The 26572-nt window shown below is 41.4% G+C and overlaps 1 protein-coding gene across 2 annotated transcripts in view; it reads right to left on the bottom strand.

The window, feature by feature from the left end:
• Positions 1-26572, bottom strand: part of LOC126212965 (uncharacterized) — a 97152-nt gene that overhangs the window by 37417 nt on the left and 33163 nt on the right. The window contains exons 3-4 of one of the 2 annotated variants that reach the window (XM_049940490.1): positions 24577-24743; positions 16444-16595 (exon numbers count right to left, since the gene is read on the bottom strand). In XM_049940490.1, the coding sequence (XP_049796447.1) occupies positions 16444-16595; positions 24577-24743 (319 nt within the window). The remainder of the gene's footprint in view (positions 1-16443; positions 16596-24576; positions 24744-26572) is intronic. The other variant, XM_049940491.1, reaches the window with a different exon arrangement.

Raw genomic sequence — 26572 nt, 5'->3', positions numbered from 1 at the left:
CAAACAGTCGAACACAGAATTACGTGATGAGATTTCTGACCTTAAATCGAAAACAGACACCTACACAACAGATTTTCAAACAGTGACCGACAGACTCGAACAATTAGAACTAACACAGGATTCCGATGTCGTCAAAGCTGACGTTAAAAAACTGAACGAAACTACACGTAAGTTGCAAAAACAGATTAATGCCTCCGATTCTAAAACCGATGATCAGGCAAAAATACTGACTGAAAAATATGATGAATTGGCCAGTCGTATTGATGCTATTGAAAGTAATAATGACAATAAATCAGACGATACTGCACCGGTTTCATTTAATCAAACACCTGAATTTCAAAATTTACAGCAGACAATTAATGAGATTGATTCATCTAATAACACGTTGCGTAGAAAATTGTCAAGCTTACAGCAAGAAGTAACAGAGATGAAAAATATTTCAGTTAATAACACATCACAGCAGGCGCCACTTTTCGAACATTTGACGGACTCACGCAGCGCGTATAATTTGGGTAATCTACAGAGAGTACGGGACTTAGATTCCGAACAACCACAGTTCAACAGATTCTCTTACAATCCTGAACCTGTTCCATCACATAGAGACGATAATTTTGATTACAAACATTTTCTGTCAGTTAGAAAATTTAAAGTGTTTACGAATGACGGAACACAGATTCACCCACTGGATTGGATTCAACAATTTAGCTTTGCTTTTCCACCGACTTGGCCCGTAACACACAAACTTGAATTTATTTGCAGTTTTTTGGAAGGCGAACCGGCAACTCGTATGAGACCGATCGCGAGGCAATGTTAATCGGTAGAAGAGTTTCAGAATGCCTTTCTGTCAACGTATTGGTCGAAGACGACACAGCGCGGAATTAAAGATCAACTAATTAGTTTGCCAAATTATGAGAACTCGAATTTTCCCAGTGTGACGCAATTTTTTGAGCACATGGTGCAACAAAACCAGTACCTAAGTGAACCGTACAGTGAATCTGCACTCATTCAATTATGTACACTCCTGGAAATTGAAATAAGAACACCGTGAATTCATTGTCCCAGGAAGGGGAAACTTTATTGACACATTCCTGGGGTCAGATACATCACATGATCACACTGACAGAACCACAGGCACATAGACACAGGCAACAGAGCATGCACAATGTCGGCACTAGTACAGTGTATATCCACCTTTCGCAGCAATGCAGGCTGCTATTCTCCCATGGAGACGATCGTAGAGATGCTGGATGTAGTCCTGTGGAACGGCTTGCCATGCCATTTCCACCTGGCGCCTCAGTTGGACCAGCGTTCGTGCTGGACGTGCAGACCGCGTGAGACGACGCTTCATCCAGTCCCAAACATGCTCAATGTGGGACAGATCCGGAGATCTTGCTGGCCAGGGTAGTTGACGTACACCTTCTAGAGCACGTTGGGTGGCACGGGATACATGCGGACGTGCATTGTCCTGTTGGAACAGCAAGTTCCCTTGCCGGTCTAGGAATGGTAGAACGATGGGTTCGATGACGGTTTGGATGTACCGTGCACTATTCAGTGTCCCCTCGACGATCACCAGTGGTGTACGGCCAGTGTAGGAGATCGCTCTCCACACCATGATGCCGGGTGTTGGCCCTGTGTGCCTCGGTCGTATGCAGTCCTGATTGTTGCGCTCACCTGCACGGCGCCAAACACGCATACGACCATCATTGGCACCAAGGCAGAAGCGACTCTCATCGCTGAAGACGACACGTCTCCATTCGTCCCTCCATTCACGTCTGTCGCGACACCACTGGAGGCGGGCTGCACGATGTTGGGGCGTGAGCGGAAGACGGCCTAACGGTGTGCGGGACCGTAGCCCAGCTTCATGGAGACGGTTGCGAATGGTCCTCGCCGATACCCCAGGAGCAACAGTGTCCCTAATTTGCTGGGAAGTGGCGGTGCGGTCCCCTACGGCACTGCGTAGGATCCTACGGTCTTGGCGTGCATCCGTGCGTCGCTGCGGTCCGGTCCCAGGTCGACGGGCACGTGCACCTTCCGCCGACCACTGGCGACAACATCGATGGACTGTGGAGACCTCACGCCCCACGTGTTGAGCAATTCGGCGGTACGTCCACCCGGCCTCCCGCATGCCCACTATACGCCCTCGCTCAACGTCCGTCAACTGCACATACGGTTCACGTCCACGCTGTCGCGGCATGCTACCAGTGTTAAAGACTGCGATGGAGCTCCGTATGCCACGGCAAACTGGCTGACACTGACGGCGACGGTGCACAAATGCTGCGCAGCTAGCGCCATTCGACGGCCAACACCGCGGTTCCTGGTGTGTCCGCTGTGCCGTGCGTGTGATCATTGCTTGTACAGCCCTCTCGCAGTGTCCGGAGCAAGTATGGTGGGTCTGACACACTGGTGTCAATGTGTTCTTTTTTCCATTTCCAGGAGTGTATTTCTAAATTGCCACGATAATTAAGAGTGTCACTTTTAACAGGTCAACAAAAAGAAAATATTTCGGCATTCAGGGATCTGCTGCAGCTTTTAGAAGTGCAGCAATCTGATTATTCTTTCGTAAACAAAAATTTTTCATATAACAACCAAGGTCAGCAAACCTACAGTAATTACGGGCAAGCACGTAGTTTTAATAGTAAAGGTAACAGACGCTTTAGGAACGACAACCATCAGAACTTTGATAGCAGGCAAAATTTTAACTATCGGTATCGTCAAAATTATGAGCAACAGGAACCACATTTTAGTAACAATAGACGTTTTCCACCACAACAGCATGAAAGTCAGCCGGTTAGCATACCTAACCAACAATGGAATGCACAAGGTCAACCAGGCTTTAATGTTTCGCCGCGTGCACGTAAAGTCCCAGGTACAACAAATTGTAACGCACGGCAGCAAGAAAATAACTACGTACAGAGAAGACAGTATTTCAATTCCTATCGCAATGCACCGTATAGGAATGACTATCACGACAGACGTAAAAACAATGAGCACAATTATCAGCGTACGTTTAATAACAGTAGGTCTTACGAGCAGCAAAATGATCAGCAACAACATATTCTCATGAATGAACCCGATAGTAGGTATCATCCAGAACGTAATACGTCTGGAAGAAATAGTAGAACAGTTCAAATAGTCGAAATGCCACAGAATCGTCCTGACAATAGTAACACGTCAGATAGAATTTGACTAGATACAGTAAAGATCGCATCTTCAAGTAACACAAGCTCTACTTTTGACACGCAAAATGTTGTTCATGAAAATGTTATTACTTTCGACGACATCCGAGACACTCTTTTGCAGGAAAAACCAGTTGTTCAAAAAACCATTTCACATCCTGTCATCGAAATTAAAATTGGTTCATCGAAATTTTCAGCAGTAATCGATTCCGGATCACCTATGTCAGTAATAAATGAAGAAACTTTTAACGAGTGTAACAAAGAGAACACCTATCCCACATTACCTTTAGGCAAAACGAAAGTAAAAGGAGCAGTATCGAGTAAAGGAGTAGACGTTAAATTACAGACGCATTTATAATTTTGAATTGCAGGTCACACATTTCACTCAAATTTTTGGATTGTTCCTTTATTGACAACAGACGTAATTTTAGGCACTAATTTTCTCGTACAACACGATGCAGCGGTTGATTTTCAGAATTCCTATTTAATGTTAAAAGATGAAAGTGTGCAATTGGCTTTAGAATTTCAGCACTCACTATCTGCAGAAGAACAAACAATTAACCGCACATAGGTCATTTCCGCAACACGTAACATACACTGTAATTCCACATTGCTCACGGATACGTACGTACATAACTATAACACTCCAGACGAAGCTGACTACGACGTTATGCAGATGATTTCCGATAAAGTTAAACAAAGCAGTGCAAATACAGATGACGAACGAACGCAATTACACAAAATTATTTTACAGCAAGCTCCAGTTTTTGACAACATTCCTGGTACTATGTCCGGATTTATGTACGAATTTCAAGTCAAACAGCACGACACATTTAAAGCAAAGCATTATCCCATTCCATATATCCACAGAGAACAAGTTAAAAAAGAGTTGCAGGATATGGTTGACCAAGGTATTATAGAACCAGCAGTTAGTCCGTACATAAACCCGCTACATATTGTTAAGAAAAAAGATGGCTCACTTCGCCTTGTACTTGATTCACGTCACATTAATGACATTATTATTAATGAAACAGATCGACCACAGACATTAGAAGAACTACTACAGAAATTTCACGGTACAGCTATTTATTCTACATTAGATTTGAAATCGGGATTTTGGCAAATTCAACTTCATCCGAATTGCAGAAAATATACAGCTTTTCTCTGTTTTGGCGACTGTTATCAATTTTGCAAATTACCATTCGGCCTAACTATTTCTTCTGCAGCTTTTATTCGCGGTTTGAACACAATACTTCCGACAGAACTTAAAGACAGAATTACGACGTACGCAGACGACATTCTTATCGCAGAAGCTAACTGGCGTGAACACAATATGATTCTTGAACGACTGTTGCAAACTTTTCGTGCACAAGGACTCACAGTTAATCTCAGAAAATCGCATTTTGGTAAAACTTCTATAAAATTTCTTGGACACGTAATTTCAGCAGAAGGCATTGCGCCTGATCCGGAACAACTTCAAGCTCTACGTGACATTACTGTTCCTACGACGAAGAAACAATTACGCAGTTTTTTGGGATTAATTAACTTTTTTCGTAAATTTATTCATCACTCTGCTTTAGATACACCTAGATTATGCCAATTAACAGGTAAAAACAGTATTTGGTCTTGGGATATGCAAGCACATTCTGAATTTGCGAACCTGAAACGTGCTCTGTTGAATGCACCACTTTTATCGCACCCAGATCTTACCAGAAATTTTTCCATTGCCACCGACAGTTCTAACACTGCTTTAGGCGTACATATTTTCCAGGAAATCGAAGAAGATGGCTCTACAGTAATCAAAAACATCGCATTTGCAAGTCGCATTCTGTCGCCTGCTGAACGAAATTATTCCGTTACAGAACTGGAAACATTATGTGTTGTATGGGCTTTTACGAGATTCAGGCATTTTCTTTATGGCAGACATACCACCGTTTACACAGACCACAGAGCGATACAATTTTTACTTTCGGCTAAATTCACTCACGACAGATTAAGCAGATGGAAGTTGTATTTGCAGGAATTTAATTTTACAATAGTTCACATTCCCGGCACACAAAATGTTATAGCAGACGCACTATCGCGGTCTCTCAGCAACAATCAGCAAGACGTATACACCAACTTCTGCAAAGCAAATTTCAGTCTCATGTACATTCAGCAAGTTGCATTTGAAAATTTTATTTCATCGTCACTACAGGACATAGCACAAGAGCAGAATAAAGACAACGTGTGGAAAGAAATTAAACACCTTTGGCAAGATAAGAATAATGTTACGATTAGAAACTATTACACTGTACGCAATGACATTCTATTTCGCCGCTCTCATCCTGACAGCAACAATTGGTTATTATGCATTCCTGACGAACTGGTTAACAAATTAATCTGGTATACTCATTTAAGCTACGCACATTACGGAGCCAGAAAATGTTTTCTTATACTGAGACAGAACAGTTATTTTACAAACATGGAAAAACGTATACGACGAGTTTCAGCGTCATGTAAAATTTGCCAGAAAGCTAAGTCAGACACAACTTCACACATTCCTCCATTATATCCCATTATACCTGTTAAATTAAGACATATGGCCGCAGTAGACATTTTTGGTCCGATTCCGAGAACTTATAGAGGTTTTTGCTACATCTTTGTCGCTGTTGAACTCACTTCAAAATTTGTTACTTTCACTCCGTTACGCAAAGCTACTGCTAAAAGTGTTTCGAAAGCATTTGTAAAACATTTTCTATTTCATGTAGGGCATGTGATGTGAGTAATTTCCGATAATGGATCACAATTTCGTTCTGCTACATGGACACACATGTTACGAGCTAGAAACATTTCTCCGATCTATATATCCGAGTATAATGCTTCTTCGAACCCTTGTGAACGATTAATGACAGAAATTGGTAAACTGTGTAGAATATACTGCCACAAAAGACATATTGATTGGGACACACACATACTCTCATTTCAAGATGTAATTAATTCGATTCCAAATGAATCCACTATGCTATCTCCGTCTGTTATACTGAAAAACGTTGAACCACCAAACAAAATTAAAGAATTAGTAACATTTCCTACATCTCGTCGACTACGACACCATGAAATAATTGACATTGCGCTGAACAACATCAAACGTGCCGCAGAGCGCCGGAGAAGACAGCAAAAACAGGTTTGTACACGCCGAGACTTTCACATTGGACAGAAGATATTAGTACGTACACACTATTTATCCAGCAAATTAAAAGGTAAATGCAGTAAATTTGAACTTCTATACGCAGGTCCATATCGGATTCGCAGCATTCCTCACCCCAATGTTGTACACGTCGAAACTCTGAGAACCAGAAAATCGAAAGGCAACCGCCATTGGTCAAACATAAAACCCATTATTGAGTGAACATACTTTACGATTTATCACGCTGTAATGCTATTTGCTAATTTTTATGAACATTTCTGCAATTATATTCACATGACTACTAATTGATGATTATCGTATTTTTTCTTGGCAAGTGCCCGGCAAGATAAGGTTAGCAGGTCGCTCTTCTTGTCGTTACACATCAGACCGTGCATATTTTTCGAGATGAACTTACGCATTTTATGAATAATTGTGCAATTCTATGTAGTGACGTATTAATTTACCAAATTCTCTCTCCATTAAAGTCTTTAATTATTGCCTGTATTAACTACACTACATACAAGCTTAACACAACGAACGTCACATTTTGTCTTTTTTATGTATGTACGATTGTTTTCATGTTTTGTTTGTATGCACTGTGAAATTTTTAAGGTATAACACACCAGTTGACTTTGACATTTTTTTTTGCCCTTTGATATCTCAACAACGTGTCTATTTTACATTTTTCTTCTTTTTTCTGCTGGATTGTGATATTCTCTGTACATTTTTGCCTTTGAACACTGTCTATGCTTTTGACATATTACGTTTTCTGTCATGTTATGCTGTATGCTTAATTGTGTCACCATTAACCAGTCATTATTTAGTGGGTATATGATTTAAATGCAAGGCATTAATCTTTGTTCATCAATTTCAGAAAGACATGGTGCGTAAAGGAAATAAATTTAAACAGAAATGGGAATTTCAACTACGGAATAGATGAAAGAAGATACAAAAACCTTATGAGGACGAGTAAAGGGATTAGAATTAACAAGCATTAACAAGAATATACTATACACATCGCAGAATAGCAGTCTTAACTAATTTTTTCTTTCAGAATACAAGGCAATTGATGCAAGCTGTCAGACAGAACTACACATCTTAGTTTTAAGTGATGAAATATGCTAGAGATAAGGAATAGTTGTGTAATGAATAGTGAAGTGATTTTTGCAGATGATAATGAATACTGATGAAGAGTAATGATGAAGAATATGCTATTATGAATAATGAAGTTTTTCTTTACAGGTGATGATAATAATGAAGTTATGATAATATGGATAATGAAGTTTTTCTTTACAGATGAGGATGATGTTGAAGTTTATGCATTTATGCTATGTAGTTATTTAAGTATTTGTTGCAGTTTGCTTTGACAGCAGGTGTTATATTGCATAGTAGGATGACTGAAGGTTTTGGAAAGGACAGCTATAGAACACATTTTTTTATACACATTTCACTACCTGTTAATTCGAAGTTCACTACTTTTCAGCATAGTCTGCGTTTCTTCTTTCAGCTCAATAATCCATTTTGTATTTTTTTTCAGGAGAAGCTTTTCATGATACTTACTAAACCTGTTACTTATTATACCTGTTCTAGTACTTGCATTTTATTTTTTACCCATTTGTGTCTATCATTTATAAATGTGATCACATATACAGCCTTGTTGCATAACCTTGCTACAGCTGACTCATGACGAATGACGTTACCTATCCTCATTTGCAGCAATAGGTCAAAAGCAAATATTGTTATGCCTCAGCAATTAATTATCGATCCCAACGCAATGCATTGCTAACACAAAAAAAAAAAAAAAAACAAAAAAAAAATGTATTACCAGTCCCAAATAATGTTACTAGTTTATGATAATTCTGAATAATACTGATCAGCTCTGAATTGTATGTCACTTGAGTAATGACTTCTTAATGATAAAAAAAAATATACTAAATATGCTTTGTAACTGGCTAATAACTGCCACTGTTTATTGTAATGAGACTACTTATAATGCCCATGATTATTAATGCTATGATTGTAATTAACTGATTTTAATAATGACTTCTTAATGATCTGAATAATACTGAATGATGAACAATGTTTTATACTATTCAATACTTGCTGGCCACTGAGTGCCGATAATTTATGTAACTAAATGAATTAGCTCCTGTTTTCAATGATGACTTTTCATGTTCTACAACTGGCCACTGAGTGCCAATAATTAATATAACTAAATGAATTATGACTTTTCATGTTTTAGTAACTGTCCACTGAGTGCCAATAATTAATATAACTAAATGAATTATGACTTTTCATGTTTTAGTAACTGGCCAATGAGTGCCGATAATTAATGTAACTAAATGAATTAGCTCTTGTTTTCAATGATGACTTTTCATGTTTTGGTCACTGGCCAATGAGTGCCAATAATTTGTATAACTCAATGTATTATGCTAGGCCAGTAATTGACTCTCCTTTTCAATCAAGAGTTCTGATGAACATTATTCTGTCATACTAAATATGCTTTATAACTGGCCAAAGACTGCCGCTGTTTATTGTAATACGATTACCCATGAGGCCAATAATTTAATTTTATGAACATTATTCTGTAATACTAAATACATGGTACAGAAATGTTTAATAACTAGGCTATGAATGCCGCAAACTACTAATGTAATTACTAATCAAGACTTGTCTGTTACTTAATGTCTTCACCTTCTGACCTAACTACCTGGAATTACTGTAATATCCATATGTCCTGTCAATCCTCCTGATCATGGAGCACTATATTTGGTTTTTGCACTAATTCTACGTTGGTGTGCCTTGTAAGAGCGTGGTGTTGACACGACATGCTGTCCACCACCGTGAGCGATGAAGACGTTATTATGGTCCCACTGTTTGGTGTACCTGATGTACTGCCTAAATGATCACAGGAAATATTACTACGACATTTCAGTGTCTTGGATACGCTGATAAATACTAATGGGAAAAGAACTTCAAATTGTCTCACTTGGTGTTGTACTCCTGTGGAAAGATATGGACTTTCAGTGCAGCTGCGTGCAACCTAAGTGCTACAACCATGATGCAATCCTTCCTATTCCTTCCTTAATTCTTGTAAAATGAAAAAATCATATACAGTGCGTGTGTATTTTTGCCGTTTATTAATATATTTTCTGATTTGCTGATATATTCTCAACTGCACTGCATGTACACTTATGTCACTTGTCAAAATGATTTTTTACCTTTGTGTTTATTTGTTATGAAACTGCTAATATGATTTCTACTCATTCTGTATACCTTTTATGATATGTTCAATACTTCTTTATGTAAGCACTTATGTCATTTGTTAATCATTGTATATACATTTCGTCATTTGCTGATATGTTCTGAGCTGCAGTGCATGTACACTCATATCACTTGTCAACATGATTTTTTGCCATTCTATTTATTTGTTCTGAAAATGCTAAAGAATTCTTCAGTGCGTGTGCACTTTATTATCCATCAAATAATTTGTATATACATTTTTCTGATTTGCTAATGTGTTTTGTACTCACATTTTGTCTTTGTCTGAAATGTTTTGTACTCGGTGCATGTGCACCACATTTAATTCATGTACTACATCTGAATATTTTGTAAATTGTAAAAGTTAATTAGTTAGAAAAAAAATTTTGCCGCGATTGCCAAGTCCAAATGACTCACCATCGCTGCCAAATTTTTGCCCCCCCCCCCCCCCCCCAGTGGAGGGTTATGAAATGCGTACGTTTCATAGGCAGCGATGACGAGCCACAGAATCTCTGACCAGAGAGCATGTAGTCAGTTCTGTTGCGAGAGAGTAGCAGTCGCGCGACAGTTCAGTTCAGTTGCGGTCCATTTGCGATCGAGTTACAAGAGAGTTCTGTTGCGAGTTAGCAGTTGGGAAGTAGTAGCGCGTCCGAGATGACGTAGTTGCGGTCTAGTTGTGAGAGAGTTCAGTTGTGTGTGAGCAGTCGGCGGGCGTCGACATGGCACTCTGGTCAAGATTCAGGACGAGGTATATTTTTTTAATAAGGTAAAGAAGCAGCATTGCGCTCAGCTAATAATGTATTGTAATTGTAACTAATTTGTTCATGAATCGCCCCAATAATAATTTTGTTTTCAAACCAAGCACTTTAACAAAGAATCCTTTTTTGAAAGAATATTTGCCTTCCATTTCCTTAAAGAAAAGTTTCCCTTAAATTCAAAATTTTTGCAATGAATTTCCTCCAAGCTATGGCAAAAAATAAGAGCAGATGCAGTTTTACTGAGGTAAGAATTTGAGTTTAATTATTGCACAGGGCCTAAGATCGACATTTCGGTCTATTTGTGTTTTCATTGTCACTGAGATTTTATTATCACTGAATTGACTTTCATTTTTTTGTGAGAAACTTATACTTGGGTCAGATAGCTAGTTTTTATTTAATTGTCATTGTCATTAAATTTATTTGTTGGAAGGTTGCATTAGGTTCTATTCTGGCTAACATTCAATTATTGTGTTTAAAATTTCTCTGGGGAGGTTACACTTAGCTCTATGTCCATTTGCATTTTTAAATATTGACCTTTTAAATTTTTGTGGGGAGGTTACAGTGGTCATGCTGAGTCACTTTTCTGAGATGCAGGAAAGGGAGTCCTGTAAGACACTCAGCTGTATGCTCTGCCTTGATTTATGTTCATAAGATTTTGATCAACTTATTGTGGGGTCCAGTTACATCTCTGTTCAAAAGTATATACTGCTAACAAAAAGCATGTCCTAATGCCCAGAATCATGATGAGAGGAATTTAAATTGATTTCCATGGTTGCTTCTCACTAGTGATAGAAATTAACCAAAAAATACAGTGCATACAGATACACAACAAACACCAGATGTCCACTGACGTTCTAATTTCTCGTGTATGGCCGGATGTAGGAAAGCCATAAGAAGAAGACAAACATTAACACGCTGTGTGGCACATCGACAAAGAAGTCGACCGTAAATTAGGTGGTCCCCTCTTCTTGTCCACATTAGCCGAGAAACATCCAAAAAGTGTAGACCTGCTGCTAATCTCTGAAGACGATAAGCAACACAATGTTTGGATAAAATGCATGTCCCACCTACGTTCCTCTTAAATGAAAACAAAAAAGGTGGAAGATATTTTTGCTGTAGATGTCTCAAGTCGTTTACCAAGAGCATGTATCTAGAAAGACACCTGATTGACTGCTAGAGGCAGGAAACAATAGGTGTTGAAATGCTTATCAAGGATAAACGGTTCTAGAAGTTTAAGAATGCCTCTCACCAACACTTCTGTCCCTTAGTCGTTTACGTTGATTTAGAGCGCCTCCTAGCTCCTGTGGTACACTGTGAACGTGGTGCCTCTGCCTCCCATATCACTGTCACAAAATGATGCATACGATATGTGGCTACCCATCAAGTTCTGTGCACTAAAATTAAAATCTTATGTCAAGGGAATAGGGCGAGATGGCTGCTCACTGAGCTTGAAAGTCTTGTACGGGATGTTTATAACATTTATAGTGAAAACGTCCTCATGACCAACGTGAAGGAGAATGATGCACTGTACAAGCAGGCAGCTGATCGTTATACCTGGGGACTGTGACTGGACAGAGGTGAGGAAGCTCCCTGTAGAGACTGTTGCCACGTAACGGGGAAGTCCCAGAGTGCAGCTGACAACCCATGTAACTTTAAGTACCAACTGCCACAGCACACAGCCATCTTTTCCACAATTTCAGCGAGCATGATGCCCACTTTCTAGTTCAGCACTTTGACGAGTCTGGGTAGTAGGATGATAAGATCAGTGTCATTGCTGACACCGTTGACAGATACATGCCGCTTCAAAGAGGATCACACCACTTCCTGGATTCACAACGCTTCATGCTCACGTCTCTTTAGAAATTTGCTGAACCAACGCGTCCTGGAGATATTCTTAGCAAAGGGAGCCACTTATCTCGATGATGTAGAGTTTCAAGAGTTTCAACTTGTGACGGAGAAGGGGTCTTTCCATACGAATATCTGGATTCTCTAGTAAACTAAGAGGCATTTCCATAATGAATGGAAAGAACGGGCACTTGGTGAATGAACAGCAGGACTTCGGCATCTCTGATTTATCAGAACACGTAAAATGATGAACACCATATACATCTGACCGGCAACATCTTCGAGAAGCTCTGTAGCATATGGCTGAGATTTCGTGGGGTGCCATGGTAAGAAAGACACAAGCCAGCAGCGAATTCTTGACCAACGTTGAGATGCATGTCTTCCTGGAACATGCGATCCACGAGTGACTTTGCCAATGTGTGCGCAGGTATGCCAAGGCAAATAACTTGCAAATAATTGAGGGGGAGTACAGGTTGTCTGACGATTTCAGTTTCATCCAGTACCTGGATGTAAACTGTCTCTAAAGGCAAACCATGCAACAAAGTCTTCCTTTTCAAGGGCTCTCATGGATGTCCAAAGGGGAAATCACCAGACTGAGGAAAGAGATGAAATATGTGGCTGCTGATGATGCTGTTGAGGGATATATCCTAGAGGTAGAGCTGGACTATTCCACAAGTCTGCATGACAGACACGGTGATTTGCACAGCCTGAAAGACTTTCACGTTCAGGGACTTCAACAGGTGCCTCCTCTAGGGCACTGGCGCTGCACCACAAATGCTTATCAGGAGACCTTTCGATTGAGGTTATATACTGAGGTATATACTGCAATTCCAGCTGGAAGCAGGGGTGTCCTATCACGATCACAAGTGGTTCATCGGGGGGCATAGGTGTGGAAATCTGCTGCACCCAGACTATTTACTGATGCGTCTGGGTGGGTTTATTTGTTAGTAAAAAGGTAAAAAGGTGTTCCACTTGACTGGGTGTGTGTGGAATATTTTGATGAGCTGTTTGTCACAGTTCTGACTGCATGCTTGAGATTATGAATGTTTCATTGCACACTGCGTGCGTCCATGTGTGTGTGTGTGTGTGTGTGTGTGTGTGTGTGTGTGTGTATGAGAGAGAGAGAGAGAGAGTATATTTCGTGTGGAACATGTACAATATGCATCCGTGTAAAGAAAGTATTTTATATGTTTATGGTGCGTGCCTGTGTGTGTGTGTGTGTGTGTGTGTGTGTGTGTGTGTGTATTGTTTTTGAGCTGCCATTGCTGTTATAAGTATGTACACACTGAAAACTTCTCTCTCTCTCTCTCTCTCTCTCTGAGTTACTAATAAGAGTTTAATAGACATTGGAAATTAAAAAATTACCTTATTCACAAAAGATTGTGTATATTGTAATGAATCAATTACGAAATAACAAAACTGTTACGTATATCACAAATCGTATATCACAAATACGAGAAAAAATGGAAATTAAAAAGTTTTCAGTTGTTTTCACAATACAGTTGTTCTTCTTTTTCATATTTTTTGAATGAAATACCTCCTTTATCTGTTTTATATTGATGGTAGGAGCCAGAGAAAAAAGAAATCCTTTTCGAATACAATATTTTTTAAATTTACATACATACATACATGGCCGACCAGTTCTAGACGGTATGGCGATTTATCGCCTCCAATTCGTATTTGCGTAAGTGCAGCTTTGCGGATGTGCGCCAGGAATACTCCACGCGTTTACGCGCGTGTGTGTGTGTGTGTGTATGTGTGTGTGTGTGTGTGTGGGACGTGCGTCACGTCCTCGCTGTGACAGCATGCGGTTAGCGGTCAGCGGGCAGCTAACATCCCGTTTGCGGTCTGAGCCGCTTCGCGCTTCCGACAGCCAGGCCGCGGGCGTCACAACAACACAGGGCGAGGGAGGCCAGCGAGCGACACGGGCCGAGTCCACACAGTAGGGGGTCCGGCGTACGGCCCAACCCAAAATCACTGTAGTGGTGACACGTGGCTGCAGTCGACTCTTACCGGTACGTCGATAAGCAGTATAGAAAACGAAAAATAAAATTCAGAATTTCCTTCGTTGTGCAGGAGCAGTGAATTGGAAGGTGGTGCACACTTTTGTGTCGGCACCTTCCAAAACATTGAATCCGTCGTCCTTGCAATGGCGCCACTGCGCTTTCTGCCATCTAGACCTAATCTATGCCGGCCGGTGTGGCCGAGCGGTTTTAAACGCTTCAGTCTGGAACCGCGCGACTGCTACGGTCGCAGGTTCGAATCCTGCCTCTGGCATGGATGTGTGTCATGTCCTTAGGTTAGTTAGATTTAAGTAGTTCTAAGTTCTAGGGGACTGATGACCTCAGTAGTCCCATAGTGCTCAGAACCATTTGAACTAATCTGAACATACATACATACATATTTGTGCACAGTATTGTGTGAGAGCCCAAAATCGTAAGCTGCGTCGTTACCTGGGCCACAGCACGCTTTGCCGTACTACTCTGCAGGGCTGTAGTGAAGAACCACGAGAGGAATTATCTCGAATACGAATACCTCAAGACTGCTGCAGCTGTCTGAAGACTCAAGTTTGATTCAGAAAGCAAAGTGCGTCTTTAAATCGAAACTATCTGTACAACATTGGTTTCACGGAATAACTTTTCGCAATTACACTTTTCCTAAGCAGGTGCAGTGTATGATCAACGAAGCGTATCTGCACCGCAAATGTAATAAAGAAGTCGTCCTTTAAACATTCTCGCAAGCTGTGAGGTACTAACTCTACAAAATATTGGATACGTATCAGGTAAATTGCCTTTGCTGCAGTGAAATGCATAGATGATGGTAACGAAAACAAGATGTAATGACAGGACATGATACGATGTCGGCAGAAACCATTCTTAAATGCGGAACCCGCAACTATCAATCTTTGAAATTACCATCAAGCAAACATCCGTAATATTTATAGAAAAAAGATTTAATCTACCCAGAACCTTCTCAGGTCACTAAAACAGGATCGCCTAATTCTCTTCTCAAAGGATCCAAAATGAGGCTCACACGATACTTTAGGGCCTGGCACGTTGCTACATACGCCACAAAAAGTTACACAAAGACACAGATCATACTGCGTCCTTTTGCTTTCCATGTATACTACTGTCAGAATCCAAACAGTCATAATGCACAGTGGCCATTCTATGTGTTAAGGTTGGGTTGTTTGGGGAAGGAGACCAGACAGCGAGGTCATCGGTCTCATCGGATTAGGGAAGGACGGGGAAGGAAGTCAGCCGTGCCCTAAATCAGAATGGCCGGACAGGGGATTGGACCGTCGTCCTCCCGAATGCGAGTCCAGTGTATGTGTTCACATAGCTTTTATTCTCGGTAGTGGAAAAATCACTGGTGGTAGTGTTCATAAATCACAGACAGAGAATTCAGACTCGATAATGGTTCCAGTTAGGCCACAGCTTTTATTCTCGGTAGTGGGAAAATCACTGGTGGTAGTGTTCATAAATAACAAACAGAGAATTCAGACTCGATAATGGTTCCAGTTAGGCCACAACTTTTATTCTCGGTAGTGGGAAAATCACTGGTGGTAGTGTTCATAAATCATAGGCAGAGAATTCAAACTCGATAATGGTTCGAGTTAGGCCACGAGACACGTGCAGAAAGGCTAACGGCTAAGATGAATGCTCTCAGAAAGCAGCATCCGGTTTCACGTTAGTCTGACAGAGATTTTCATTGGCCTTGACATATTCATAAAATGTTCTGGTTGTGACTAGTATCGCAGTGCCTTTAACAAAGCCACTCGCAGACGCAACACGCGCTAACTGGTGGACCTCAACTGCAGATTGATGCTGATGGTGACTTGAAATGCCACACTCAGACTCTAGACCACTCCCCACTAAATATGAAGCTAACATGCTTCAGCTTGTAAAGCAGGATTGGGTGCAAAGTTATCTGAATCTGTTAAAGAAGTAGCTAGCGCATACGAGAAAAGAAAGATACAGACGATTCTCTTCGATCTCTAACCATTCCGAGCTTAGCCTCCCTGCATCATAGCCCCAAAAGGCTCACAGAAGTAGAGGTTGGTTCAGAATTCTTCCAGAAGGTTAGTATTAGAACTGGAGAGCCAAAGATAGCTACAGTGTGAAGAAGGTAATCTGGGAAACAGTCTCCAAGAACTGGCCAGATGGTGTGTGTCAGTTTCTCACCCCCTGTACGTATAATACAGTTTATAAGAGGAGGAAAAAACTCCACTTACCATTCGTTCGAATGCGAGGGGAACCAACAGCTGCGAGGTTTGCGTCGCACCGAGTGAGAGCAGCTGCGCCAAGTCCCGCCAGTAGCTGGAGTGGCGTTCCCGGAAAGCAACCACATGGGCCTGCAGTTCTGCACAAGAGGGGAGACGACGGACTGGTGAACAAGCCAGTGGATCAGACTTCTGTAGGAAGCACAGCTTTTACTTTCTGCCCCCACAAAGTGTATGCAGGTAGCATTTACCTTTTGAAACTAGATCAATATACAATGTCAGTAATCGTATGAGTTACAGCACGGACATCTTGACCAGACGTTACAAAGTTCACATTCCAGCGACAAATTTAAAGAGCACATCAAGCAAAGAGAGAGGAGTACCGTCACCTAACGTAGATCCAGTAATAAAAATAAACCTAAGGGTAGAAGTATCAAAATATCTGAAGAAGTGGAAATATACAACTATTTCAAAAATCACCCACACAGCTTGCCCAACAATAAGACAGATTTAAGAAATAAGAGACCTCGAGATAAATTCCAGTCAGTTTTACGTGCTAATAATAGAAAGTAACATTAATGAGGATGTATAGTTTGGCTATTTGACTTTGACTTACTGACAAGCATAGGACGTAACGATTTGCACAGAATCGTGTCTATGCTGGTTTTATAATATGAGTAGTCTTTACTATGTTTCCCGTGAGTTGTATGATATGTATGGAAATGAGGAAGAATTATGTCCACTCATAAACTTTTTATATTTAGGATGTATTTATTTTAACATAAGTAATATATTTTAGTAATTCAGTAAAAAATTGAATAAGGTGTTTTGCAAGTGTAGCTGAAAAAGCCATTCTCCGCCTAAACTTTCTAAGGACCATGGAAATGTATGACTACATTTGTACTGGTACAGTACCTTACATACTAACAGTACATTTTACAATTACATGATGATAGACATAATGTTCTGTAATGTGTGACATGTATCCCATCACATGTTTTTATCTCTTTTTTTGTACTCCTTTTCCTTTTTATTTGTCCACCGGATCAATTCAAGTACGAAAGTTGTTGTGAATGCGATTTATAACGTGTGGTACAAAGAATACACATGTAAAATTATATATATATATATATATATACACACGTCAGAAGATTTGTAAATTTTGACACCTCCAGTGGCCCGATGGAAGTGATGTGCTGTTTTTAGCATTTTTTGTAATATAACTGCGTCATGTATGGGATGATAGTGGCGTTCTATATATGCCATCTGCACTTCACTTTTCGGTTATTGCTGTATACCTGTATAAAGGGCATAGGATCGAAAATGTAGTCGTGAAAACAAATAATGTTACAGTTAATGGCAGACACAACGTCTTTAAGAAAAATACTGCATTGTTTTTATGCCTGTGTCAGATTTTTGGCATTTCGTTCTTATGCGAGCCTATTTTCAGTACAAAAAAGACATTGCTACAGATGGAGAATGATGTGTGTACACGATGTTTGTTCTGTTCCTAATGCTATTGGAATTACTCAGCGCAAATCGCAAAAGAGAAAGTCCAAAGAACGTGCATCTTAATGACTTTGTAAAAAAAACGAATCATCGGCATGAGGGACTTGAGAGCATCGTACCGACACATTACACTCGCATCTGGCTGTAGGGCAACGACTGCAGAATGTATGGCAACGGGTTGGGAGAAGTTCACCAGCCATCACAGACAGACCGATGTAACCTGGGTTGAGATCTGTGGCTGCCACTGACACCACACCACAAACAGCATAGTGTAGGGCGTTCTGTGGTGTTCAGCGGCGGGAGTCGCTTCTGCCTGTGGCGGTCAGGTCGACGCTGCACTGTCCTCAGGTGGCCTCGTGAGACGTCACGGGAAGCAGCGGTCGTCGAGATGCCTACCTCTGCAGCCCACAGAAACAAACAGGGGTTAGGAAGACTCGCGATCAAATCATGTGGAAGGCATATGGAACAGTTCTTAGGAATTTCGAAAATTTTTCAGAAATTTGGAAGCCAAATTATTATTCAAACTGGTTCGCAAGATAAACAATCAGTATCTCTTGAAAATATCATTCACATAGTTCTGTATGTTCAAGAACACATAAGTGCGAGGACATCCGCACAATTACCTAAAGAGCTCTCACACTCAAGTTGCTGACAAGAATATGTATATAAGAGGAAAAAGTAGATTGAGGAAGTGCTAGATGACGATCAATTTGGTTTTAGGAAAGATAAAGGCATCAGCGAAGGACTTCTCAGTTGGCGATTGATGGTTAAAGCGAGACTTAAGGAAAATCTAGGCATGTCCATAGGATTTGTAGTTAGATAAAAATCGTACGATAATTTAAAATGTTGCAGGATTTCCGAAACTCTAAGGAAAATGGGTGTAACCTCTAGGGAAAGAAGGGTTACGTGCAATTTGTACATCAAACAAGAGGATAAAGTAGGAAGACCAATAACAAACAGATTAGGTTAGGAAAGGTAAAAGACATACATCTAATCGCCCCTACGATTCAATCTGTACATCGAAGAAGCAATGACGGAAATAAAAATGGGGTTCAGAAATGGAATTAAAATTCATGTTGAAAGGTTATCAGTGACAGGAATACCTGATGTCATTGCTGTTCTCAATGGAAGTCAGAGGTAACTGTAGGAAGTGTTGTAGAGAATGAACAATCTAATGGGTAGACTCTACGAATTAAGACTAAATGAAAGAAAGATTAAATTAATGAGGTCTAGCAGAAATCAGATCAGTGATCAACTTAATGTCAGAATTGTAGACGAGGATCAAGACGAACTGAAAGAATTCTGCTACCTTGAGGAGAAAGTAGCCAGCTGAAGTGGCCGTGCGGTTCTAGGCGCTGCAGTCTGGAACCGCGAGACTGCTACGGTTGCAGGTTCGAATCCTGCCTCGGGCATGGATGTTTGTGATGTCCTTAGGTTAGTTAGGTTTAACTAGTTCTAAGTTCTAGGGGACTGATGACTACAGATGTTGAGTCCCATAGTGCTCAGAGCCATTTTAACCAAGGACAAACTAACTCATAATGGAAAAATGAAAGAGAACATAAAGAGTAGAGAAGAACATTCAAAGAGGATGTTCATGGCCAAACGAAGTCAACTAACATCAACTGTCAGTTTTCTAACAACGAAATCAAACAATCATTGATAAAATTATTTAATAGGATAGATAAAAGAATCGACTCACGAAGCAGCGGCAGAGAACACACATAGAAACTGTTGTGATTGGCAAGCTTTTGGAGCCAGTGGCTCCTTCTACAGGTAAAAGGGTTGAAACAGAAGGAAGAAGGGTTAAGGAAAAGGACTGGACAGGTCTAGGAAAAGGGGGAAAAGGGGTAGACTTTGGGAAAGTCACCCAGAACTGCGGGTCAGAGGAGACTTACCGTACAAGGTGAGAAGGAATGTTGGGGACCGCATTCAGGGAGCTTAAAGGTGGAAGATAGGGGAATATACAAGACAGAGATTACTGCTAAAACATTGATCTCGAGTTAACAAGAGTGTGTCCTCCTATAATAGCCCTGTAACTGGCAAAACATATTCTATCAAAGGGAGAGCCAGCTGCGAAAAGATACAAGTCATATTCCAGCTACTGCGTAAACACTGTTTAGCCTTCTACATAGGTATGACTACCATCACATTATCAATTAGGATGAATGGGCATAGGCTGGTAACTCACAATATCCTGTTGCAGAGCATGGTCTACAACGTGACATTCGTGACACCAGCGCCTGTTTCACCACATGGATTCCTCCCCCAGACACCAGTATCTCAGGACTCCGTAGGTGAGAACTAACTGTACAACGTGTCCTTGGTTCTCGCCATCCAGCTTTCTATCACTGTAACTACTCTTTGCTTCACTCCGTTTCAGTTTCCTGCATCTTTCATTGTCATTCCCATCTATTTTTCACCGCCCCATCCCACCTCTGTTATGTACAATGTGCTTACCTTCTCACTCTTAATAACTTGTGATCAATGTTTTAGCAGTAATCTCTGTCGTGCATATCACCTTGTCTTAAGCTCTTAGGTTTTCAAATCTCGTCCGATGCAGTCCTCAACAATTAGTCTTCCCTTCTCATCTCGTACAGTAAGTTTCCCCTGACCCACAGTTCTGGGTGACTTTCCCAAAATTTACCCCTTAAGTTTTGAGCACAGTATTCTGTGAAAGTGAAACATGGACAGTGGGAAAACCGGGACGGAAGAGAATCGAAGCGTTTGAGATGTGGTGCTAGAGAAGAATGTCGAAAATTAGATGGACTGATAAAAGAAAAAATGATGAGGTTCTCAGCAGAATCGGTGAAGAATGGAACATACCAAACGCTTCGGTAGGAAGATGGGGCAGTATTTTGTTCTTGGTCATGCAACCTTATTGTTTCCTCTTGTTTCTTGTACGTATCACCCGTATTTCTTTGCAACTTACTCCCATTTTTCTCAATATTTCGAACATCTTGCAGAAGTTTACATTTCCGGATGCTTTTTCTAGGTCTATAGGGTCTATGAATGTGGCCATTTTATTTTCCAAGTTTTGTTTCTCTTATCAGTCACAATATCAGACGTACCACCCTCTCATGCTATTAGCCTTCTGACAGTCAAAATGATCGTCATCTATCATATTCTCTATTATCTTTTCCATTCCTCTGTATATATTAGTCCTGTCGACAAATTCCATACATGAGGTGTTATGCTAGTTGTGCGATAGGCCTGCAAGTTTCTGCTCTTATCTTCATGGTTGTGTCTAATGGTATACCACCATTCTCGTATATTCTAGACGCCAACTTCAATAATTCTTGGTTGACACTTTCGCCAATGATTTGCTGATCAATTGCTGTGTTTTTTTCTGTTTCCCAAGGTTTCTTTTCCGTTAGTTCCTTATATCTATCTTTGTTTGTCCAATTTCTACGATGCCCTTTTCATAGGTGTCCATTTCTGTTCAAATGAACTGCCTGTGTGGTATTCATCAACGTAATACCTACAGCCCAAGAGAAATTCAAATGAATTTCGTGATTGCTTTGCACTTTAGTGTCCCACTCCTTTCCGCATTTTGTTCTTCCAGACCATTCTCTTAAACTTCAATCCACTCTTCATCGCAATTCAGTTGACATCTGAGCTTATATCTGGCCCTAGGTGTGCCACACAATCGAAGAGCAGGATTTAGAAAACGATAGATTTTGACTTCTAGACATAGATAATCGGATAATTGTTCCCATAAATACAGATGTACGAGTATTAACAAGAGTCTCGCCAGGACGTAACCTCAGATGGAACTTTCCTGTGCCTCGATCCTTTTCGAAGCATACCTCCCGTGGGGAAGCGAGAGTTTTCTATAGCTACCGACGGTCGCGAGTTAAAACAAAGAGCGACAGAGGGAGAGAGAAAAGGAATCCCCTCTCTTCCACTCCGCTCCAAGGCCAAACGTCGTGTGCAATCATGACTGTTTGTACTGAAGCCACAATGTTATGTAATTGCAGTACGTAAAGTTTAGAAATTTTTATCATTATGTAATTTGTTAAAAGAAAGGCGAACAAACATGTAAAAGTAATGCATCCACAGTTTGAAACAGTTACACTGCTTTACATCTAAGTCAACTTAAAGATGCAGAGCTACAATTTTTGTAGTATGTGTATTCTGATATAAAGCATAACATGTGGAATTTATGAAACCCCATACATTAATTTCTGTCATCAGTGATAATACCTGCTACAGTTGCAAAATTGTACATCAGCAGTTGATTTTATCACTGGGATGTGTATCAACAGTTGTGCATGTCCCATCAAGAGAAACGTGTGTTCTTATGTGTCTCCATTGTTGTTGTTGTTGTTATTAGCAGAAGTAGTATAATTATCACTACCGTGTGCTGCCCGTGTACTTCGCATGTCGTAATGTTGACTCATTGAGATGTCAGGTTATATGTAAGAGAGTGCACGAATGCCTTAATTTTATCAGGTGGAATAAACGCATAAAGAAGTAAATAAATGTGCACAATGTGCCAAATTCCGCTACTTTTTTATAACGCACATTACACTATTGCCAAGGGCACGGGCTCTGTCGTTTCTTGCGACTCTTAGTGTCTGTTCTGCTGGGGTTGGCATCGTGTAGTGGATCCCCGTACGCTCTGTAGCGTATGGCATTAAAGGTCTAAAAATTTCGTAAAAGTTACAGTACCTTCCTACATTGTCACTTTTATCACAACGACAATGAATGGGAGTCTTAAAACGTCACGTGTCAGAGATCTGTGCTGAAGTTTAGTGAGCGAGCAGTCTAGATCGCATCACATCGCATAGTGATTTTTTAATCGGGACCTGTGCGCTACCTTCATGCTGAGTACCCTGGGGACGCTCCCAAGACAGCAGCCGTGTTGACAGACCGCGTGGACACGCTCCTGGCTGGACGACCGAACACTCAGCCGTCCTGCCGCATCCCGACATGCCCGCTAAGCCATCCGGTCTCAGCCTCACAGCAGATGTCTGGCTCCAGCGTGTGGACAGCGGCGGTCTCAATGTCCCTGCGATCTGGCGGCTCTACGGGACCTGTTGAGTGACGTCAGCTGAACACGACACAACTGGAGAGACTCGTGGACTCTCTTTGTCGGCCAACTCAGGCCCTTGTCGAGGCTAGAGGCGGTGTGCTCTACTCCTGTGTCAGCATGATCTCTCCTTATCTGACATCAAATGAAATCTGTCCTCAACCTTCATGTTTATTACTTGTAACCTTCCACGTAAACATAACTCGACCTTCTTTTGTAAGGAGAAAAACGTACACTTGCAAGATCTCAACCCTAGATACCAAACACCCGCCCTCTCTTAAAATAAAGGGCCATACTTAAGATAATACTCATTTCAGACGTCTTGAATGCAGAGTTTTTAAAGTTCTGTAGGTGCAGGTTGCCTGCCACTGGCTCCGCCCCACTGCAGCTGCCTGATGCACGAGTGCAGAGTACTGTGCAGCGGGGTGACGTCCAGAGCCCTCAGACCCGCTTCATGTCGCAAGTGTGGGAAGACGTGTGTCGAGCCGCTCACGTCTGCCCCATGTGTTTCGAAACTTTGTTCTTCAAGTAGAACACATGTTATTTAACGTGAAAAACGGGTAAGCAATATGAGCAGATAGTATTTCAATGCCATGCGCATATATGGTCAACACTGTTTAGCAATATTTTAGGACATGTTCTGCAGCAGCTTTTCATAAAACACACACACACACACACACACACACACACACACACACACACACACACACACACAGATCTCTGTTACGGACAGAGGCAAGGTGAAATCTGACAATATTACCTCTTCAAAGCAAGCTTCCTAAACAGTCAGTTCGTGATTTTACGTCTCCGTCGCATTGTGCCAATGAAGTTGTTTGACGAAAATGATCGTGGTGAAAGGGTATCGTCATCATTGTCACCACCATCCTCTCATAAAGAATAGTCTAACGTCAATCAACTATTCTTCTCTCCATTTAACGGGTCTTCTCTATGACTGCCGCAACTAAATCGCAAGGTACAAATAGTCGCACTCGTGTAAGAGTTAGTCGAATAACCACATATAACGACGCTTACCGGTCACAACTGTCGCGAGCTTTGACGTTTAAACGTGGCAATTTGACCGACACTGTATACTGCTCCTGGAGGTGCCACACTGTCGCTTGTCGGTTCACCGGCACTATAAACGCGAACCTCTTACTCACCGTACCGTACAGAAGTTCGAGCTCCGACAATGGGCGAACGCAGCGGAGAGTGCCAGAAACAAGTGGAACACGGGCGTTAAAAAGCTATGTGGTGAGAAGGTCTTAACTGCGTACAGTCATAATCGTGGCCCAAATCTCCGCGCGACATAGACAGCTGGGGCTCACACCTGGCAAGTGTGCGTTTTGTATGTGAGACCAGGTTGGTGATCTTCTCTTGTTAGATGCAATCGGTTGTGATTAGACAACTGTTTCTTTTCTCCAGTGTGATTATTATTTAGTTCTTATGTTTTTATTTCTATGCACTGTCATTAGGACTGAATTTTCAAATGTGGTGCAACTCCATCATCATGTGTTCATACGCATCGACGAGAGTTTTTATAGAATACCTAAATGAGCACATTACACTTTATTTAACAATAACGAACTTCCAAATAATATACTCACCAGATTTATTCCACCAGTTAACCTGAAAATGACGCCGCCTCTCACATCTCACCCTGCCGGCCATGGCTCTTCTGATGCGTCGAACAGCATGCGCTGACTGCGACAGGATATGATGCCTCAGATCATCCGCTTGCAGCGTTGTCATGTTCCATTCCATGTTGTTCAACCTTTCAAAATAAAATGGAGTCAGCTTATGTCACAGATGATATTCTGAAACTTGACTGCATTTTGTAGACTAGAATAGTGAAAACTAAACTGAACTTGCCCTTCTCCAGATTTTACGTTTCCCATTGATAGAGGTCGCCAGCCCATTAGAGACGAATCGAGGTGTCACACAGGAATTGTTGCGTACATTACGGCTGGTATGCGAGTCTGCTAACATATTCTGGCGAACTGATCATTTCTGATGAAATAGAAGAATTCACATACAAACATGCAGCCAGAACTATGATTGGACAAGCACAGCAGACCGCCTTCAAAGGCATGGAGTGGGCGCTCCCCCACAACATGGCTCACCGTCTGCTCCTTGGCGTCATAGTCACGAGCAGCACTTCCACTATAATACCACGTTTTCAAGACGTTGCCATGTCTCTCCTGTGCCATTTGGATGAGGTTGAATCTTGGTCTTTCGTGACAAGAAAGACCATACTGCGCTACCTTACTCAGTTGGACTGAATACTTATTGCACCCTGTCTTAGGAATTAGTACCTTGGCATCCTTGATTGTGAGATTAGCAGGGACAAAATTTGACAGAACATGCAACCCCTAAGTGGGAGCTGTTGCAGCAATGTCATTAATAGTCGACATGGTTCCTTACGTCTTAACTGTATGAGTGCCATTCTCCCACGCTTTAGCACAATATGCGACAGCTCAATAACCAAGAGAAATTGCAGCGTTGTTTTGTTTGTCTACATTTGCTTCCCAGTTTTTTGCAGGAATGTAGTGCAGTTGATTTAGAATAGAACCAAACGACTTTCACAGGTCCGCGCAGTGCTGCATAAATGACAGTGACAGGAAGAGGGAGGCACCAAGGTAATTAAGGAAGTGGCTGCAGGAAATTTTGGTCCTATCCAGGGGCACATATGACTGCCTGTGTGCCTCTGTATCATGGAGGTAGAACTCTGTGGGCTCAGTTCCGCTTGTGTTTTGCTGGAGTCTCTATCTGTAAAAGTACTCCCTCAGTTTGCTGTCAACTTGGAGGCTTGTCGACACAGTCAGTAAGTAGCCGGTTCCACTAGATGAATGTGGTCACTAGGCGACCACAACAATAAACAACTACCTGGGACCTTGGAGTGCGAAGAAATTGCCTAAGGGGACACGTGAAACGGAACCTGGATCAGTGGAGTGGGCTTGTGTTCACCGGCGAGCACAGGTTTCGAACGTCGACTGGGGCTCGTCGTACAAGGCTGTGTAGGTGACCAGGCACCGGTGCAGGTCTCTATCCATGGGTTCTGCTGCGGGGCGGGACTGTCGTATTTTGGGCTTGTATTATGGTAATATCAACAGGAGCACGAAACAGTATAATGGGAGTAGGATTCTTTAGGAAGGTAGAGCAGAGAGTGTGTTACAGTGAACAGTTCAGTGATACAGTTACGCTTATCACAATAGACAGCAAACCAACACCGACAACGATAGTTCAGATACTACATGCCGACGTCGGAAGCTTAAGATGACAGAAAAAGTATATGAAGGTACTGAAAGGGTAATACAGTACGTAAAGGGAGATGAAACTCCAATACTCATGGGCGACTGGAATGCAGTTGTAGGGGAAAACGTGGAAGAAATGGTTACTGGAGAATGTGGGGTTGGGATAGGGAATGAGAGAGAAGAAAGACGAACTCAGTTCTGTAATAAATTTCGGCTAGTAATAGCGAATACTCTTAGTCCCAAGAGGAGGATGTATAATTGGCTGGGTGATATGGGGAACTACAGTTAGATTACATCATGGTCCGACAGAGATTCCGAACTGATATAGTGGATTGTAAGGCATACGCAG

This window comes from Schistocerca nitens, chromosome 11 (assembly GCF_023898315.1).
Source record: "Schistocerca nitens isolate TAMUIC-IGC-003100 chromosome 11, iqSchNite1.1, whole genome shotgun sequence".
In the NCBI taxonomy this organism is placed as follows: domain Eukaryota; kingdom Metazoa; phylum Arthropoda; class Insecta; order Orthoptera; family Acrididae; genus Schistocerca; species Schistocerca nitens.
The sequence above is the reverse complement of the archived record's forward strand: the minus strand, read 5'-3'. Positions and strand labels throughout refer to the sequence as shown.